The sequence below is a fragment of the Triticum aestivum genome, chromosome 5A, assembly GCF_018294505.1.
Source record: "Triticum aestivum cultivar Chinese Spring chromosome 5A, IWGSC CS RefSeq v2.1, whole genome shotgun sequence".
Taxonomy (NCBI): domain Eukaryota; kingdom Viridiplantae; phylum Streptophyta; class Magnoliopsida; order Poales; family Poaceae; genus Triticum; species Triticum aestivum.
The window spans coordinates 451,504,652-451,524,886 of record NC_057806.1 but is presented as its reverse complement, the minus strand read 5'-3'; the positions used below and the strand labels follow the sequence as shown (position 1 = coordinate 451,524,886).

At 46.5% G+C, this 20,235-nt stretch overlaps 1 protein-coding gene across 1 annotated transcript; it reads right to left on the bottom strand.

The window, feature by feature from the left end:
* Nucleotides 1–668: 668 nt before the first annotated feature.
* On the bottom strand, nucleotides 669–2,365 carry LOC123107143 (aspartic proteinase nepenthesin-1). Its single transcript, XM_044529148.1, has one exon. It carries the CDS (start codon nucleotides 2,340–2,342, stop codon nucleotides 879–881), a length of 1,464 nt encoding a protein of 487 aa, XP_044385083.1. The 5' UTR covers nucleotides 2,343–2,365; the 3' UTR covers nucleotides 669–878.
* Nucleotides 2,366–20,235: the final 17,870 nt, after the last annotated feature.

The window sequence follows — 20,235 nt, the reverse complement described above, 5'->3', positions numbered from 1 at the left end:
CGATGGCACATAGCAACAACAACATTGAGCCGCCGGAGAGCAGCATCTGGAGGGGATCGACCCGGCGCGGGCGTGATCCGGCGCGTTGTGTGAATCGACGTAGATTTGAATTTGAATTTGCTGACGGACAAATGCGGCTATGGTTAGATGGCGTTCTCCCGCATCCATGTGCACGGACTGGTCCTCCTAACCGCGGATGGATGCGGGAGATTTTTTTATGGGTGGCGCTTGGAGATGCCCTCAATCAATGAGGAGGTGCGGGAGTTCATTCTCCTCTTTGGGAAAAACCATCGTGTAGCTTAGGTGGTGTTTGGTTCTCTAGTCCTAGAACTTTTTCTAGTCCCAACTAAAAAGTCCTTAATCCCTAAAAAGTCCCTCCTTGTTTGTTTTCAGAGACTAAAAAGTTCCTAGTCCCTTGCTAGAGGTTATTAAATGACCATGTTGCCTCGAGTATATAGAAAAATAACAATCAAACAACCCCATGGGGTGGCGGGCCAATGGGTGCACGGAGGGGCATTGTTGGAAAAGTGCCAAAAAGTCCCAAAAAGACTCTCATTGAGAGTCTTCATTTAGTCTCAAATGCCTAGTTTAGTCTCTAAAAAGTTTCTCCCATTTGATAAAAAAGTCTTTAAGAGATATTTTTTCTAGTCCCTATACAAAAAAATCTCTGAAAACAAACACCCCATTAGTTGTTGCCGTGTTAATAGCCAGAACAAAAACATTGGTCATTTATTAGCATTTCCTAAATCCTACTACTAGCTAGTAAAACTTATTACAACTTCCCTTGAGGCGCATGCTCTCGTTTGATGCATGCGCGCGCTACACATCTGCTTTGATACATATATACGGACGTCGGTCGCATGCCGCGCCCGCGCGCATCAGCACTGCGCCGGAGCGAACGACAGGGTCTCCGCCTCCAAATCGTAGAGCACGCGCATGTCCTGCTGCACGAAGTTGCCGATGGTGGAGCCCGAGTCCCCGGAGTCGGCCAGGAGGATGCACAGGCTCCCCCTCCTCGGGTCGTCCAGCACGTAGTTCCGGCGCGGCAGCTCGAGGTCCGCGCCCTGGAAGTGGAACACCATCCTCGGCACCGCCACCACCGCCCTCGCGGCCGACGCGCGCCTCCCCCCGCCCGCGGCCATCGGCGTCGCGAAGCAGACGCCGTCGTCCGGGCTGCTGCTGTTCGCGAACGGCAGCCTCAGCTGCGCGCGGAACGCCCTCAGCACCTCCGCGAGCACCGCCGCCGGGAACAGCGTGAGCGCCGTGCCGGAGTCGACGATCACCCCTCCGGAGCCGTCGGGCCTCAGGGCGAACGCCGAGAGCGGTATCCGCAGCCGCCGAGCGCCGACCGTCACGCCGGTGAACGGTACGTAGTAGAAGGTCGGGTTCTGGCGGCTCTGCAGCAGCCTCGTGGTCTGGACTGCGCCGGTGGCGGCGTCGTCGGCGTCGAAGACGCCGTCGGAGAGGGACCCGAACAGGAGCGTGCTCTTCCTGGTGCTCGTGTAGGGCGTGAGGCAGTAGGAGAAGCGCCGGATGGACATCTGCGACACGAGCGAGAGCGGGTCCCGGCCGAAGCCGACGATGCCGGAGCCGTTGTTCAGGCTGCCGACGTTCATGGTGCCGCAGCCGAACCCGAGCGGCACGCTGAGCTTCTCCCCGGACGACGACGCGAAGGTGAAGTGGTCGGTGGCGTAGACGCCCAGCGTGGTCGTCCCGTCGCCGTAGTTGTAGCGGTAGGTGCAGGTGTCGGGCCTCTGGCAGCTGTGGTGCAGGATGTCGCTGCAGAGCTGGCCGGAGCAGCGCATGGGAACGTACGACGACGACGCGGCCGGGGCGAAGAGCGGGTCCGGCTGCGCGAGGCAGCTCGCGCACGGCGCGCACTGCGTCCAGATGAGGTCGCTGCCGGTGTCCAGCAGCGCCGACACGGGCTGCGGCGGCGTGCCGATGGCGAGGTCGATGAGGTACTCGAGGTCGCCGGACGGGCGGACCGGCACGCCAGGCTGCTCCTGCTGCGCGCTCTTGCCGGCGACACGGCCGCTGCCGCTCCTCGCCACGGAGAGCGCCGCTGCCCTCGCCTTGCTGCGCTGCATGGCGCGCCTGATCAGCTCGCGCCTGGACATCTGCTTCCCGGCGTCCACGTGGGTCAGGCGGACGCGGACGTCCCCGGCGAAGGCCTCGGCCGTGTCCGGCGGCGTCGAGGCGTACAGCGACGCGGCGAGGAGCAACGGCAGTGCCAGCGCCACCAATGCCTGCTTCATGCCGCCCTCCGCGATCAAGCCAGCTCCCGAACGAATTGGAATATCTAGTTCGCGCGGCAAGGCGTCGCATATATATCCATCCATCCACGCACGAACGATTTATTCCTTCCTGCACCGCCCGGACGCAAGCACGCAAGGAAAGCAACCTTGCGAGGGCCAAGACGATGATGGTCCGGGCGGCTTTAGAAAATTCTCTTGTCAATGGTGGACGAAGCACCAAAGTCGGGGAATGCTCTTGGCCCCGGGCCGGGCATCACCGGTCGATCGCTCGGTGTGCGGAGGTGGAGCCGAGCGAGGGAGAGAGTTTGGCGACCTGCACCTCATCGACCGCAGGCACCACTAAGATAACGGCTAAATTCTTGATATGATCACCGAACTTAGATGGGAACTCCGCATAGATAAGGTATGCCGGTGAGAAATGCTCGGGCCCTAGCAATGCGCGCCGCCGGATTCCTGCAAGAAGAGATCAGATATTCGATGTCCGGATCTAATTCGAACCTAATCTAAAACTAGTCTCAGTGGAGAGTAACTTACACTACTAGTAACATACCTTTTCCATCTCAAAATAAGTGTCTCGAGTTTTTATTAGTTTTAATACAAAGTTGTACTCCCTCCATAAAGAAATATAAAAGCGTTTAGATAAATAAAGTAGTGATTTATACGCTCTTATATTAGTTTATAAATGGAGTACTAGACTCGAGACACTTATTTTGGGACAGAGAATACATGTTTTGCTAGACTATGTTACAACCTTCGTAGTGAATAGTGAAAAAATAAAAATAAAAATGAGACCAACCCAAGGGCTTAGCTTTGTTGGCCTTTTCTTTTATAGGAGAAACACAGCGAGCGCCGTGTGTTAGAGCCGAGGCTCAAACCCCAGCTGCCCAGCTAACGGGTCGATGTTACTCATAAAATGAACTAGAACATAAAGGCGCGCGTTGCCGCGCCCGACCATCCTGAGAAATAAGTAATAAAGATGTTTGAGAAAGTTAAACTACTCTGAGTAAAGACTGACCCACCCATGTATATGACATTCATGAGAAGGGAATATGCAACATAATGTAGTATCTTGTTGTGCAAAACACATTCAATTTAATATTTCATTTGCATTAATATCACCGCGCATCGCCACGCTCGTCCATTCTGAAGAAGTGACAGAAATAATACAAAAAACTGAACACAAATGTATGTGTGAGATTCAAATTATATTACCTCAATACAGAACCACGGTCCACGGACAAATTGTGATAGAAGCCTTGTGTAGATTTTATCTTGTCCATGGAGCATACATAAAAGATGACACTCCAGACACTACACTACCCCGCATGATACCGGAAGCACAACATGCAAATACGACAAGAACAAAAACATACAAGCCGGATGGTTTGACAATGAAGCAGATGCACCTATGCGTTTCCTTAATGTAAGCTAGAAAATATGGGATGTTGTGTTAATAAGATAAAGGAGAAAAACATCACATGTGTACATTTCACTGCCTTGGCGCCTTCGGCAATTGTAGGGCAGAAGGGAGGTGGCGATGGAAACCGAGGCAGCAGGAACCACATCATGCATCGGGAGGGGATAACCAAATCAACAGAGAAGCTAATGAACAAACTACTCTTACTCTTTTGTCCGGCACATGTTCAGCTATGTTATTCTGATTGACGACATTTGTGGATATAACAAAAATATTTGCATATGCAAAATGATGTGAAATGCATTTTCAAAGACAAAATATGATGTAACTCACCGGATCAGGGGCAAGGGAATTGTTCTAGTTTCAGGAGAGTCGGCACGCAGACCATCAACTACTTTGGCACCAAGGTAACAAGAAAAATCTATGCACCACGGGACGAAATTAGGAGTTTAACAGCATATAAATAATACATACACTAAGATACAGCGACTACTGTTCAATCAGGCAATTAAGATTTGGTTCAACCTCAATTCAACATTACGGCATTTATTTTGGATCAGAGGGAGTAACATATAACATATATAAATGATGTATTCTAGAAAAACATATATAAATACTGAAACGTGACATCAATGATGTGAACATGAAAGATACATTCGAGTATAGACATTACTGGTCGAGCTATAAGATCTCTCGTGAAGAACAGGATTAGCAATTGGGAACCTGCACTCTTAAACTTGGGTGGTGTATTGAGAACAAAACTACTTGATTTCCACTGATCACCAACTGAAAAAATGCAGCAATAAAATTACTACAACTCAAGAAACTACTGATAAGATAGCTAGGTAGTATTTTGCATCAGATTGGTAATGCTAATTAATGGGCATTTCCGTATGGGGTCTTGCAACGCAAGCTCTCTGAATTGAGAGGGATTAGACAACAACTTGAACAAGCGTGGGTAGCAGGGGAGATAGCGACTGCGGCATCACTGCAGCTAGCCACAAGCTTCGCTGCATCTCCTTTGCCGCAAGCGCTTCACTGCACCGCCAGAGCGCGTCCGCCGCGCACCCACGTCGTCGGGATGGGAGGAGTAGCAAGATCAGCAACAAAAACGTGCTTACATGGGGCCAGTAGCGTCACCGGGATGGTGGGATTGAGGATCCACCCTATAGGCGCGCGAAGGAGCAGCTGCCGTCCCCATCGCATCGGCGGACTGTGATGGAGAGACAGGGCTCGACGCTGGGTTGTAGGGCCTAAAAAGTCTGGCGAAGAAGGAAAGTCTACCGAGATCTACATGCACGCTGAGGAGAATGGCCGAAGCATGCCGAACGCCGCCGTCGCCGTCGTCGCTGCCGCCGCCGCCGCCATAGGGAGGTAAAAGGTGAGGAGACGCTCTATTTCTTGCCACGGGCTAGGGAGGAAGAGAAGGGAAACGAGCTGCAAACGACTCGGGTATCCCATACGCAGTTTCCCGGCCCATTTGGCCCGATAAACAACATGACGCCCAGGTAACTCTCCGGAGCAGCTGCCCATGAGACAAATGACTACGGCCAGACGATATGTGATAGATTAAATCGGATGGTCAGGGACGTCAAAGCGCTGTGGAAGCTCCTAGGTCGCCTCGTTTTACTGTTTTTCAATAACTAGTTAAGTTACATAATTTACCTTTTTTCTCATTAACTCATTGCCACATAAGTAAATTTATTAACTTGGATATGATGTTACTTTTGAAATTACTCTCGTTGTGGCCAGTCTAAACTTTCGAAGGCAGTACACAAGAAATCCAATGTACTCCTCAAGATTGTGTCATGACAGTATGTCATCAAAGCAGTCTTTCCGACCGTTTCGGGCCGGCACCACTTCCTGTGATGGTGCATTATGCTTGGCTTGCAGCCTAGTGAACGAAGGCACTACACAAAGCATCTGTGTGGGCATGAGTAGTGCAGGACGCTGCCCCGGTTCCATCAGCTCGCCACGGAATGAATTATGCCTTGCCCTTTACGTAATGGGGCGTTGGCTGGTGTGATGTTGATGCAAGTTGACTGGATATGTTCTGGATGGTCAAACACAGAAAACACGTACCCCCTCCGTTTCAAAATAGATGACTCAATTTTGTACTAAAGGTAGTACAAAGTTGAGTCATCTATTTTGGAACGGAGGGAGTATGTGCGGTACACGACTGCATGGATCGAGGATGAAACCGGCCATCAGCATCAGCTAGCTATCATCTTCCCACAACTTTGAGCTTATTAATCAGTCCAAGTGCTCCATCCTATGTGTGATCTTCACACAACTTTCAGCTTAAGGGTGGTTGGCGGAGACCTCCCGTCCCCCGTGTTTGGCGACACGGGGAAACCCTTGATCGCCGCCGGGTGCCCCCCTCCTCCACCACCGCCCCCTAGCATCGCCTCCGTCAGCCGGTTGGGCGGCGAAGCCGTGCTGCGCCGGGGGATGGTGGCAGCGGGGCGGCATCAACTTCCTCACGCCAACCCCCCTACCTCCCAGATTCGATATGGTGCACCATGGGCGGCTCCTCCAACTACTGCGTCCTCCATTGCTAGTCTAGGCCCAGCGTGGTAGCGCGGCCATTCCAGTGGGTGCTTCTCCCGCGTCGACGTAACTTCCTCTTCGCGTTGCTGCTCATGGGGGGCGCACGAGGCCCTTGGGTGGAGGTGCCTGAGGCTCGGTCCTGCCCAGTGCAGGGCGCCCTTTGTCTCCGATGACGCCTCCTCCAAGCTGTAGCGACGACTTCTGCGGGTGTTTGGTCACAATGGTACCTCTTGGTATATGGTTGAAGCTTCGCGGTGGATTCTTGCCGGCACTGATCCGGTCACGGCGGCCACGAATGTGCCTTCTCCATCGTCCATGGCTTGACGGTGTCCCCTACCAGTGTAGTTTTTGGCCCTGACGCTCCAGTTGTTGCACCCCCTCCAGCTTCTTCAACTCGTTGGCATTCTGTCGGCTCCGCCTCCGGTGGACAGAACTGCGTCCCCTTCCGGTTCTTGGCTAGTCAATGGCACCGATCGCCACCCCCTCCTTGTTGGCTCTCTACCCCGCTACCTCCCTAACCCTGTCCACCTACACGCCATGTCGGTTCTAGAGCTCGTGTTTTCGATGAAGGAAGGTGCAACCCCACCTCCCCTTCTTAGGGGGAGGTTGAGCGGCATGCTGACTTACTAATCTTCGGATCCTGATCAGGCGGTTGTGGGATTGCTCAGACTCAGGCTAGGCAAAATTCATGCTCAGCTTGCCGATGCTGGCAGCGATGACACTCGTGGGTGTCATTTCCCTTCTTGGAGGTGCTGCCATGACTTTATCCGTGCCCCTCCTCGAGCATCGAGGAAACCCTAGGACCGGTTATTCAGATCGGATGGCAACAACATCACAATGTCATTCCCTTCTTGAAGGCGCTATTTTCCTCACTCGCGACGTCCCCAGTGTTGACTTTGGAGATGTTCAACGTTGTGCTGGTTTGACCTACCTCTCTAATTTTAGCTTGGTGGTTTTAGTTGTGTCTTTCCCCTGTTCGTGCCGAGCATTCCTTCTCTCTCTGCTCTAGGTTTCATGCTCATGCTGTGTGTTCATGTCATGCATTGTATCCTCAATTGTACTCATTCTCTTTTCTTCTATCAATGAAAAGATACACAAGCTTTGTGTATTCGTAAAAATACTTTCAACTTAAGATTCAGAAAGAAGGAAGTCCACATTTCCCTTGAACTTTCGAGAATATTTACTTTCCATCCTAGAACTTTCTTTTGGTCCAAGTCGAACCACAAACTCTCCAAATGGTTCGCCAACTCGGTACCTGATTTCCTAGTGATGTGAACACCATCCGGCTAAAATCAAATAAAAATTAGAGAAGTTGTGTAACTTGTGTTACTGAACTATTATGTGAATTTAAGATTCTTTTTTGATAGAAAAAGTATTTATGATGAAAAGTGAAAGTTAAAGGATGGAGAATAGACTTTCTTTGTTTAGGAAAAGGATCGCAAAGTTGAAGCTGATTACATACATAGACATCGGACTAGGATGAGTGTTGGCTAGGAGGCAGACGACTGAAAAAAGAATGTTTGATCCAGTTTTTTTTTCCTCAACCGTTAGATGTAAAGCGAGCGGTTAACTTTCTACACCACCTGCCTCCAGTTACAGTTCATGGCTCTGCTGCTGCTCCAAAAACTGTTTTTTAGCTGCTGCCCCAAAAACTAGATGTTCTGCTTTCTTCCAAATTTTTTTATGCAAAGCTCTGCGTTCTTCCAAAAAAAATTAGGCAAAGCTTTGCCTTCTTACAAACAACAGGAGTCATGTAATTAATTCGAATGAAATAGTGTAAATTTTATATAAGAAATGCGCTGGCCCAGCCCAGCCCAGTAGGTTGAGCTGGAGACTAGGCTTGTGAGTCGCGATCGTTTCATTCGGATCCGCGGGTGGGGGCAGCTGTTGGCATAAGCCATGCCATGTGCGGTGGCGACCGGCGTCGGTATGAGCCGGTGTTGTAGCGATGTAGCCAGTGTACAAAGGAAAAGATTTGGGCGTTCGTGCGCCCGTGGCGGCGTTCATGCGCCGGCCGGAAAATCTCTCGTGTCCATCTTCTTATTTGTTTGTTTTTGAGTGAGAGGAGAGGTAGCTAGAGGGCTGCGGTTCCAACAATTGGTATCATGAGTTGGTTCATCTTGGGTGTCGTCCCCGTGCCAGAGGCATGCCGGCGGTGGCGGCGTTCGCCGGCGGCTGCGTGGTGAAGCTCCGGGCCGTGTGTCAATCTATGGAGGTGCGTGGCGCGACGAGGAGGCCGCGGTGGCACGGTGAGGAGGCCGCGGAGGACCTTCATGGTGGCGGCTCCAATGACACACGGCAGCATGGAGGTGCCGCGCTGTGGTTGAGGCCGCAGCGGTGCAGGGCAATAAGCCATGGTGGCGAGCCGGGCGCGACCGGTGCATGTTATGGGTGCGCACTGGACGCGTCGGGACCACGAGCGCGTGTACGAGCGTGCGGTTGACGTTGGGAGGAGGCGTATGTCGCCGTTGTGTCATTACCCACAAGTATAGGGGATCTATCGTAGTCCTTTCGATAAGTAAGAGTGTCGAACCCAACAGGAGTAGAAGGAAATGATAAGCGGTTTCCAGCAAGGTATTCTCTGCAAGTACTGAAACAAGTGGTAACAGATAGTTTTGTGATAGGATAATTTGTAACGAGCAACAAGTAACAAAAGTAAATAAGGTGCAGCAAGGTGGCCCAATCCTTTTTGTAGCAAAGGACAAGCCTGGACAAACTCTTATATAGAGAAAGGCGCTCCCAAAGACACATGGGAATATCATCAAGCTAGTTTTCATCACGCTCATATGTTTCGTGTTCGGTACTTTGATAATTTGGTATGTGGGTGGACCGGTTCTTGGGTACTGTCCTTACTTGGACAAGCATCCCACTTATGATTGACCTCTATTGCAAGCATCCGCAACTACAACAAAAGTATTAAGGTAGTTCTAACCATAGCATGAAACATATGGATCCAAATCAGCCCCTTACGAAGCAAGGCATAAACTAGGGTTTAAGATTCTGTCACTCTAGCAACCCATCATCTACTTATTACTTCCTAATGCCTTCCTCTAGGCCCAAATAATGGCGAAGTGTCATGTAGTCGACGTTCACATAACACCACTAGAGGAGAGACAACATACATCTCATCAAAATATCAAACGAATACCAAATTCACATGACTACTAATATCAAGACTTCTCCCATGTTCTCAGGAACAAACGTAACTACTCACAAAGCATAAAAATGTTCATAATCAGAGGGGTATTAATATGCATATAGGATCTGAATATATGATCTTGCACCAAATAAACCAACTAGCATCAACTACAAGGAGTAATTAACACTACTAGCAACCTACTAGCACCAATCCTGGACTTAGAGATAAGAATTGGATACAAGAGATGAACTAGGGTTTTGAGAGGAGATGGTGCTGATGAAGATGTTGATGGAGATTGCCTTCTCTCGATGAGAGGAGCATTGGTGATGACGATGACGATGATTTCCCCCTCCCGGAGGGAAGTTTCCCCGGCAGAACAGCTCTGCCGGAGCCCTAGATTGGTTCCGCCAAGGTTCCGCCTCGTGGCGGTGGAGTTTCATCCGAGAAGATGGCTTCCTATTTTTTTCCCATCAAAAGACTTCATATAGTAGAAGATGGCCACCGGAGGGCCGCCAGGGGGCCCACGAGGTAGGGGCATGCCCAGGGGGGTAGGGCGCGCCCCACCCTCGTGGGCAGGGTGTGGCCCCCTGGTGAATATCTTCTGCTGGGTATTTTTTATATATTCTGAAAACGTCTTCTGTGAAGTTTCAGGACTTTTGGAGCTGTGCATAATAGGTCTCTAATATTTGCTCCTTTTCCAGCCCAGAATCCCAGCTGCCAGCATTCTACCTCTTCATGTAAACCTTGTAAAATAAGAGAGAATAGACATAAGTATTGTGACATAATGTGTAATAACATCCCATAATGCAATAAATATCGATATAAAAGCATGATGCAAAATGGACGTATCAACTCCCCCAAGCTTAGACCTCGCTTGTCCTGAAGCGAAAAGCCGAAATCGGAAAATATGTCCATATGTTTAGAGATAGAGGTGTCGATAAAAAATAAAATACGGACATGAGGGCATCATGATCATTCTTAGAACAACAACTTACAGAATTCTTGTCATGTGATTTCTTATGCTAGAGTAATAATTCAATCACAATTTCAAGTATGAATCGTAAACTTTATTGAAAACTAACAAACTATAATCTCAGTCATTGAAGCAATTGCAATTTATCATAACATAGAAAAGAGTCAATGTATAAGAGCTTTTCAGCAAGTCCACATACTCAACTATCGTATAGTCTTTCACAATTGCTAACACTCACGCAATACTTATGGGTATGGAATTTTAATCGGACACAGAGAAAGATAGGGGCTTATAGTTTTGCCTCCCAACGTTTTACCTCAAGGGTAATGTCAACAATAATAGTTCATGAAAACTCACATCCAATTAGCCATATATACCAGGATCTTTCCAACATACTGTGCTTGCCAAAGGATAAAATGTAAAAAGGAAGAGTGAAGATCACCATGACTCTTATGCAATGTAGGAGATAAAACTAAAAGATAGGCCCTTCACAAAGGGAAGCAGAGATTGTCATGCGTTTTTATGGTTTGATGCACAAAATCTTAGTGCGAAAGAACGCCACTTTATATTGCCACTTGTGATATGGACCTTTATTATGCAGTCTGTTACTTTTATTTCTTCCATATCACACGATCGTAGAAAGTTTATTTTCTCCCACACTAATAAGTCATACATATTTAGAGAGCAATTTTTATTGCTTTGCACCGATGACAACTTACTTGGAGGATCTTACTCAATCCATAGGTAGGTATGGTGGACTCTCATGACAAAACTGGTTTAAGGGTATTTCGAAGCACAAGTAGTATCTCTACTTGGTGCGATGAATTTGGCTAGCATGAGAGGGAAAGGCAAGCTCAACCATGTTGGATGATCCATGACAATATAATTTATCTCAGATGTAAGAAAACATAACCCATTATGTTGCCTTCCTTGTCCAACATCAACTCTTTAGCATGTCATATTTTAATGAGTGCTCACAATCATAAAAGATGTCCAAGATAGTATATCTATATGTGAAGACCTCTCTTTCTTTATTACTTCTTATTAATTGTAACGATGACCAAAACTATGTTTGTCAACCCTCAACAACTTTTATTCATCATTTTTTTCTATGTGAGCTCATTACTCTCCATAAGACTCACATGATCTCTTTGTTTCTTTTTATTTCTTTCTCTTTTCTTTTGTTCCCTTAGGATCATGGCAAAATAATCAAGCCCTTGACTCAACACTAATCTTTATTATATAGCTCACGGACTCGATTATATAGAAGGATTATAAAGCAAAACTCACGACTAGATCATACTAAGAACTTTTATTCTACTAGATCAAGATATTACCAAAAGGATCGAACTAAGAAAAACCGTAAAGATAAAAGTGATGGTGATACGATACCGGGGCACTCCCCCAAGCTTGGCAGTTGCCAAGGGGGGTGCCCATACCCAGGTGATTATGTCTCTTTTGTTGGTGAAGAAGGTGGAGTTGTTGATGATGGATGGTCGCACATCGAGCGTAGGAGGTCTTCTAACTTGCAGATAATGCCCTTGAGTGCGGGGATATGCTCCTTCAACAAAATATTTTCACGTGTGAGATACTTATTTTGTACATGAGCTAACTCAATCATCTTGAAAGCTTCGATTTCTATTGGGGTAAGAAGATTGTGATCAAGTTGAAGAGTGTCTTCTGTTGCCGGAACTTGGTCCCCCATGGCCTTCTTGATCCCTTCATCCTTGTTGATCTCCAAGGGTTCTTCTCTCTTCAGCTCTATCTTCATTAGCCAAGCATCGTTGCCCTCATGGTTGGAGGAGGAGGGAGACGACATAGTGCCTGGCCTTGAAAACCCTGACAGAAAACAACTCGAAACAAGAACAAGAGATTTTTGCGTGATACGTGATGTCAAAACCTCCGGGAGATTATATAATGAATTTTTACCGACCAAAACACGTATTGTGTAAGAAAACGGAGTCAGGAGAGCACACGAGGTGCCCACGAGGAAGGGGGCGCGCCCTCCACCCTCGTGGAGCCCTCGTGTCCTTCCCGGACTGCTTCTTATTTTTCTAGTTTTCTAAATATTCCAAAACGGAGAAATATTGCCTTAAACACCGTTTTGGAGTCGGTTTACTTACCGTACTGATGAGGACATCACTCCTTCAGATACACACAAAACTCCACTGTATATACAAGGACCGATCACTAGAGCTCGAGCGCGACAATTAAATTTAGAGGTGAGCTCGTTCCTAAGCACTTCTTTATATGTTCCTGAGAATAGATTGCTACCTAATGATTATATTATGATTAGGAACCATGATAAGCACCAGGAGATACTAGGAGAGGGGCTTGGAGGTGGAGAGGACCAGCAAGGGCGTCCAAGTCAAGGTGGAGGCCCAAACAAAGTTGACTTCGAGTCTGTTTCGGAGTCCAGGAGCAGTCTGCACTAAAACGGTTGCCCAGGTCGCATACGGGCTCGGTTTTGGACGTTCTATATATGCACGGATAGTGAGAAGATAACCTTTCCAATGGCACTGGTTCCATGGCCAAATTCCTCCTGAATCAACGGGAAACATCGAAACAAAAGACGTCCATAATCTGTCTCGGTGCTGCGCCACCGTTTTGGCCTTTGGGCCATGTATCTTTTTGAGCCCAATTAGGGGCGTGACCAGAGGGTCCTTGCTTAACCCTAGACCATATTTACAGCCGCTGGTGCTTAGGTTAGGGTTGGGTTTTTCTTAGATTATTCTGTCAAGAACAGTTTCGCCGTTCATCGGTTTGTGAGACCCCAACTTCGTGAGGTTAATCATGCATCTGCAATTTGGTTACATTCTTTCTTGTTCTTGCTTGTGTTCTTCGATTCGCAGACAAGGATTAGCCTTCTTGGCGAGGTCGACCGTGCATTGCCGGTCGATAACCAGAGGAGACGTGGTGCTGCGATTGCGGGGTTCAGAACGTGTTGTTCGGAAGCCGGATCGAGTTGTGTCAAGTTTCCACCAAATCAAGAGTTATCAGAACCTATCGGCAGGTTGGGACACCCTTGTTCATACCACGTACCACATACCTATTCCTTTTCGGAGTCTGAAACGTTCCGGAAAGTGTCCCTTATGTATTCCTCCGGGGTTACGGTTTCAATAACATTGGTTTCAACATTTATGGGATTACCTAAGATATAATGTTTGATTCTTTGACCGTTCACCACCTTCGGATTTGTGCCTTCGAAGTTGTTGATTTTTATGGCACCGGAACGATAGACCTCCTTGATAACGTAAGGACCTTCCCATTTAGAGAGAAGTTTTCCCACAAAAAATCTTAAACGAGAGTTGTATAGCAATACATAATCACCTACATTAAACTCACGCTTTTGTATTCTTTTGTCATGCCATCTTTTAACCTTTTCTTTAAACAACTTAGCATTTTCATAGGCTTGGGTTCTTCATTCATCAAGTGAGCTAATATCAAATAACCTCTTCTCACCGGCAAGTTTGAAATCATAATTGAGTTTTTTAATAGCCCAATATGCCTTGTGTTCTAGTTTGAGAGGTAAGTGACATGCTTTTTCATAAACCATTTTATACGGAGACATACCCATAGGATTTTTATATGCAGTTTTATAGGCTCATAATGCATAATCAAGTTGCTGGTCTAGTTAGTGTTTTAGTCCACAATCATGTTCACAATCCGCTGCCACCACCTACGTCCTGTTCACAATCTTGATCTTTTTCCATACCCTATACGTCTTGTGCTCACCACACAACACCATAACTCCAGCCTACAATCTGCTGCCACCATACCACTATTTTTCTTTCCACTATTTTAATTCAGCCTCCTAAAAAAACAGACACCGGAGTTGCGACAAGCTGCCTTACCTTTCGCATACAGACTCGAATCAGGCAAAGAGTGAATCGGCCAAAAAAGAGAAAAAAGGCAAAAAAAGGAAAAAAGAAAGTCACATTGTTGGTGCTCAGATTCACCGGGGTTGCCGAATTTCGATTGGCAAAATTTCTGTTAAGAAAATTGTTTGTGCACGCGATATAGTTTCAGCACGGCCCTTATTTTCTATCAGGTTGAGCTGAAACTTCCTCTCCTACTTGTAAGAAAAATATCAGACAAAAAGTGCAGGAGCACAATTTTTTTGCATTGAGTGTTGGTGCTGAGCTACTGTCCCTGCTCTGTTCTTGTCTGTCGTTGTCTTTACCCTCATACTTGTTTCTACCTTTGTCTTCAATATCATACTTGGTTTAGAACACGAGTAGGCCAGCAACTAGGACAAGATTTTTGGACATTTATTCAGCATTACTATCTATTTTTGAATTGTGTTCCACTCACATATAGTGCCTTCCAAGCTCCACATACAACCTTCGGAATAGGCACAGGTTTTTGACCCTCGCAATCGCCGGATTACGCCTTCCAGGTATCCTTTGCTTTGCTAGTAAGAACCTTGTAAGAGCTTGTTAAGACGCTTCCATTTGCTGTGTTGAGAGGCACCACTACAACTGCATAGTAGTTGATAAGGATAACCTTCACTGTGTGTTCCTGTTTTTTGTGTCTTTATAATGGCAGGTACCGGCGAAAACGGCGATAGCACTCCCAAGGATTTCAAGGAATGTGTCAGCCAAGAGCAACTACAAGCTACCGTAGAGAAGGTTCAAGATGGGATGAATGAGGCAATCAAGAAGGCTGTTACTGATGCGCTCATTGAACTCAACCTCGGCAACAGCATCGAGCGGTTGGACAAACGGATATCCACGTTAACTGACAGGGTTACCGAGTTGGAAACCCGTTTAGCAACCAACAACGACGACGTGTCCGGCAGCAACACCAGTGGACAAATGCCAGAAGACACGGTGTATGATGCTAATGGGAACATAGATCAAGCAGCTACACGACAAGCAAGATTGCGCCAACGTCTTCGTCGTAACATTCAAGGTATGGGTAGTACAGTTAATCAACATCGCCATCAAGGTAATAATAATCATGCTCCTGACGATCCTTATGCTAAGATTAAGTTAACAGTACCAAATTTTTCGGGTCGTTATGATGCCGAGGGCTACCTTGATCGGGAGATGACGTTAGAACAGAAGTTTAATTCCCACCTTGTTCCTGAGCAACATAGAGTTCGACTAGCTACTAGTGAGTTTAAGGACTTTGCTATTATTTGGTGGAATGGGCTAGCTGGACAGGGTGCTTTACCTGATACATGGGAACGGCTTAAGGTAGCTATGCGTGATCGTTTTGTTCCTCCTTCGTATCATAGAGATTTGCGTAACAAACTGCAGCGTTTAGAACAAGGAGAAAAATCTGTACAAGATTACTATGCTGAGCTTCAAAAGGGTTTGATGCGTTGTGGTATAGTGGAGGGGCTTGAGGATTCTATTTGTCGTTTTTATTCGGATTTGAGGCGTGATATTCAGGACATTGTTGATTATAAAGAATTTCATACTGTCAACCAGTTGTTCTAGTTTGCTATGCTTGCAGAGAAGGAATTGCAGGGACGTGAGCAGCGGAACAAGAGCAACGTCCACGCCTCCTACACGCCACGCATGACGGCTCCTTCGAGGCTGCCTAAGCCATCCTCTTTTCGGGTGCCCCTAACAGCGGACCAGCAAGCTTCTGCCTCAGCCAATCGTATTACTACAACACCTACACCACCTGCTGCACGTCCTACATATCCACGTAAAAATTCTTTGCAGGTTCCCACCAATAGTGCTTCGTCTGTCGCCTCGACGGGACGCACTTCCAGCATTCAGTGCCACAGCTGCCAAGGACATGGCCATATGCAGAAGGATTGCCCAAGTCAGCGGGCATATGTGGCAACCGAAGATGGAGGTTATATCAGCACCTCTGATGTGGAGGATGATGCTAATGATGATGATGCCGCCATCGACGATGATGATGAGGGTCATGTCCTTGGGGGCGCCGATACTTCAGGCTACATGAACATTATTGTTCAGCGTGTGCTCAACACACAAATTCAGCAACCTGAGAAGCTACAACGCCACAATTTGTTTCAGATTTTCTTCATTATCAAGAACCGACGAGCACGTGTTATCATTGATGGAGGAAGCTGCAACAATTTGGTGAGTTCTGATCTGGTCAAGAAGCTTTGTTTGACCACACGACCACACCCACATCCATACCATATTCAGTGGTTAAATGACTCTGGAAAAGCTAAGGTAACACAAACATGTAGAGTTCCTTTTTCCATTGGTGCCTATGCTGATTCTGTTGATTGTGATGTCGTACCGATGCAAGCTTGTTCACTTTTGTTGGGTCGGCCTTGGGAACATGATAATGATGCTACACACCATGGAAGAAGTAATAAATACACTTTTGTGCATAAAGGGCAGAAAATTACTTCGGTACCTTTGACCCCTGCTAAAATTGTAGAAGCTGATAGAGAGAGAGCTGCTAGTTCAAGTGATGCTAAATCTGAAAATCAGCAAGTTGCTAATTCTGTTTTTCCACCTAAAAAGGATAAGCCTGCACCTATTTCTAAGGCCGAGGGAATTAAATTGAAGGGTGGTGTTATGCTTACTACAAAATGTGATCTTGCTGAAATTTCTGATGATGATATTTGCTATGCTTTCATATGCAAACGAGCTTTGTTTTCGCTTGATGATATTGCTAGTTCGTTGTCTCCTGCTGTCACTAACCTTTTGCAGGAGTTTGAGGACATTTTCCCAGCTGAGATACCCCCGGGGCTGCCACCTATGAGAGGGATAGAGCATCAAATTGATTTGATTCCGGGTGCAACTTTGCCAAATCGTGCTGCCTATCGAACCAACCCCGAGGAGACCAAGGAAATTCAGCGACAAGTCCAAGACCTTTTGGACCGCGGGTATGTACGTGAAAGCCTTAGTCCTTGTGCTGTTCCTATACTTTTGGTTCCTAAGAAAGATGGTACTTGGCGTCTGTGTGCTGATTGTAGAGCCATCAATAATATTACTATTCGGTATCGTCATCCTATTCCTAGGTTAGACGACATACTTGATGAGCTGTGTGGTTCTATAATTTTCACAAAGATTGACTTGCGTAGTGGCTACCACCAAATTAGAATGAAACTTGGAGATGAATGGAAAACAGCTTTCAAAACTAAATTTGGGTTGTATGAGTGGCTGGTAATGCCTTTTGGCTTGACAAATGCACCTAGCACTTTCATGCGCTTAATGAATGAGGTTTTAAGAGCTTTTATTGATAGATTTGTGGTGGTTTACTTTGATGATATCTTGATTTACAGCAAGTCTTTGGATGAACATATGGACCATTTACGTGCTGTTTTTAATGCTTTAAGGGATGCACGTTTGTTTGGTAACCTTGAGAAGTGCATTTTTTGCATGGACCAAGTCTCTTTTCTTGGTTACGTTGTTACTCCACAGGGAATCGAGGTGGATGAAACGAAGATTGACGCCATCCAAAGCTGGCCGCTACCCCAAACTATCACACAGGTGAGGAGTTTTCTTGGTCTTGCAGGTTCCTACCGCCGCTTCGTCAAGGATTTTAGCACCATTGCTGCACCACTGCATGAGTTGACGAAGAAGGGTGTGGCGTTCCATTGGGGGAAGGCACAAGAGGAGTCCTTTGGCACCTTGAAGGACAAGCTTACGCACGCACCATTGCTGCAACTTCCTAACTTTGGTAAGACTTTTGAGTTAGAATGTGATGCTAGTGGAGTCGGCATTGGTGGGGTTTTGATGCAAGATGGTAAACCAGTTGCATACTTTAGCGAAAAATTGCATGGTCCCGTTCTGAATTATTCCACATATGACAAGGAATTGTATGCACTTGTGCGTTCTTTAGAAACGTGGAGTCATTATTTGTGGCCTAAAGAATTTGTTATTCATTCTGATCATGAATCGCTTAAGTATCTTCGCTCTCAAAATAATTTGAATCGTAGGCATGCTAAGTGGGTTGAATTTATTGAATCTTTCCCTTATATCATCAAACACAAGAAAGGGAAGGATAATGTGATTGCTGATGCTTTGTCTAGACGATATACTTTGTTGTCTCAACTTGATTGTCAGATTTTTGGACTTGAGTCAGTAAAAGAACAATATGCGCTTGATTCTGACTTTAAAAATGTTTTGCTGCAATGTCGAGAGGGGCGTACATGGAATAAATTTGTCCTTAACGATGGGTTTTTGTTTAGAGCTAACCGTCTATGCATTCCAGTTGGTTCCGTTCGTCTTTTGTTGTTACAGGAGGCGCATGGAGGAGGATGGATGGGTCATTTCGGTGCGAAGAAGATGGAGGATGTTCTGGCCAGACATTTCTTTTGGCCAAAGATGAGGAGAGATGTTGAGAGGTTCGTGGCTCGCTGCACCACATGTCAAAAAGCTAAATCTCGCTTGAATCCACATGGTTTATACATGCCTCTTCCTGTTCCTTCTATTCCTTGGGCAGATATTTCTATGGATTTTGTGTTAGGATTGCCTAGGACTAAGAGGGGAAGGGATAGTATTTTTGTTGTGGTGGATCGTTTTTCTAAGATGGCACACTTTATACCATGTCATAAAAGTGATGATGCTGTTTATATTGCTGACCTCTTTTTCAAAGAGATTGTTCGTTTGCATGGTATGCTTCTACTATTGTTTCAGATCGTGATGCAAAATTCTTGAGTCATTTTTGGCGCACCCTATGGAACAAGTTGGGTACAAAATTGTTGTTTTCTACAATTTGTCACCCACAAACTGATGGGCAAACTGAGGTGGTGAATCGCACATTGGGCACCATGTTGAGGGCTGTTTTGAAGAAAAATTTGAAGATGTGGGAAGAATGTTTGCTTCATGTGGAGTTTGCTTACAACCGGGCAACACATTCTACCACCAAGGTAAGTCCTTTTCAGGTAGTGTATGGTTTCAATCCCCGTGCTCCTATTGATATCTTGCCTTTACCTACAAGTGAGAGGATTCACAATGATGCCAAAGAACGTGCTGATTTTATCTTGAAAATGCATGAGACAGCAAAGAACAATATGGAAAAAATGAATGAAAAGTACAGAATTGCTGGTAGTAAAGGTAGACAAGAAGTTAAACTAGAACCGGGTGATTTGGTTTGGTTGCACTTGAGAAAGGATAGGTTTCCGGATTTAAGAAAGTCTAAGTTGATGCCTAGAGTTGATGGTCCTTTCAAAATACTTGCCAAGATAAATGATAATGCATATAAACTTGAGTTGCCTCCTGAGTATGGGGTTAGTTCCACCTTTAACATTTCAGATTTGAGGCCATATTTGGGAGAAGAGGATGAGTTTGAGTCGAGGATGACTCCAATTCAAGAGGGGGAGGATGATGAGGACATCACTCCTTCGGATACACACAAAACTCCACTGTATATACAAGGACCGATCACTAGAGCTCGAGCGCGACAATTGAATTTAGAGGTGAGCTCGTTCCTAAGCACTTCTTTATATGTTCCTGAGAATAGATTGCTACCTAATGATTATATTATGATTAGGAACCATGAAGAGCACTAGGAGATACTAGGAGAGGGGCTTGGAGGTGGAGAGGACCAGCAAGGGCGTCCAAGTCAAGGTGGAGGCCCAAACAAAGTTGACTTCGAGTCTGTTTCGGAGTCCAGGAGCAGTCTGCACTAAAACGGTTGCCCCGGTCGCATACGGGCTCGGTTTTGGACGTTCTATATATGCACGGATAGCTGAGAGAATAACCTTTCCAATGGCGCTGGTTCCACGGCCAAATTCCTCCTGAATCAACGGGAATCTTCGAAACAAAAGACGTCCAGAATCTGTCTCGGTGCTGCGCCACCGTTTTTGGCCTTTGGGCCATGTATCTTTTTGAGCCCAATTAGGGGCGTGACCAGAGGGTCCTTGCTTAACCCTAGACCATATTTACAGCCGCCGGTGCTTAGGTTAGGGTTGGGTTTTGCTTAGATTATTCTGTCAAGAACAGTTTCGCCG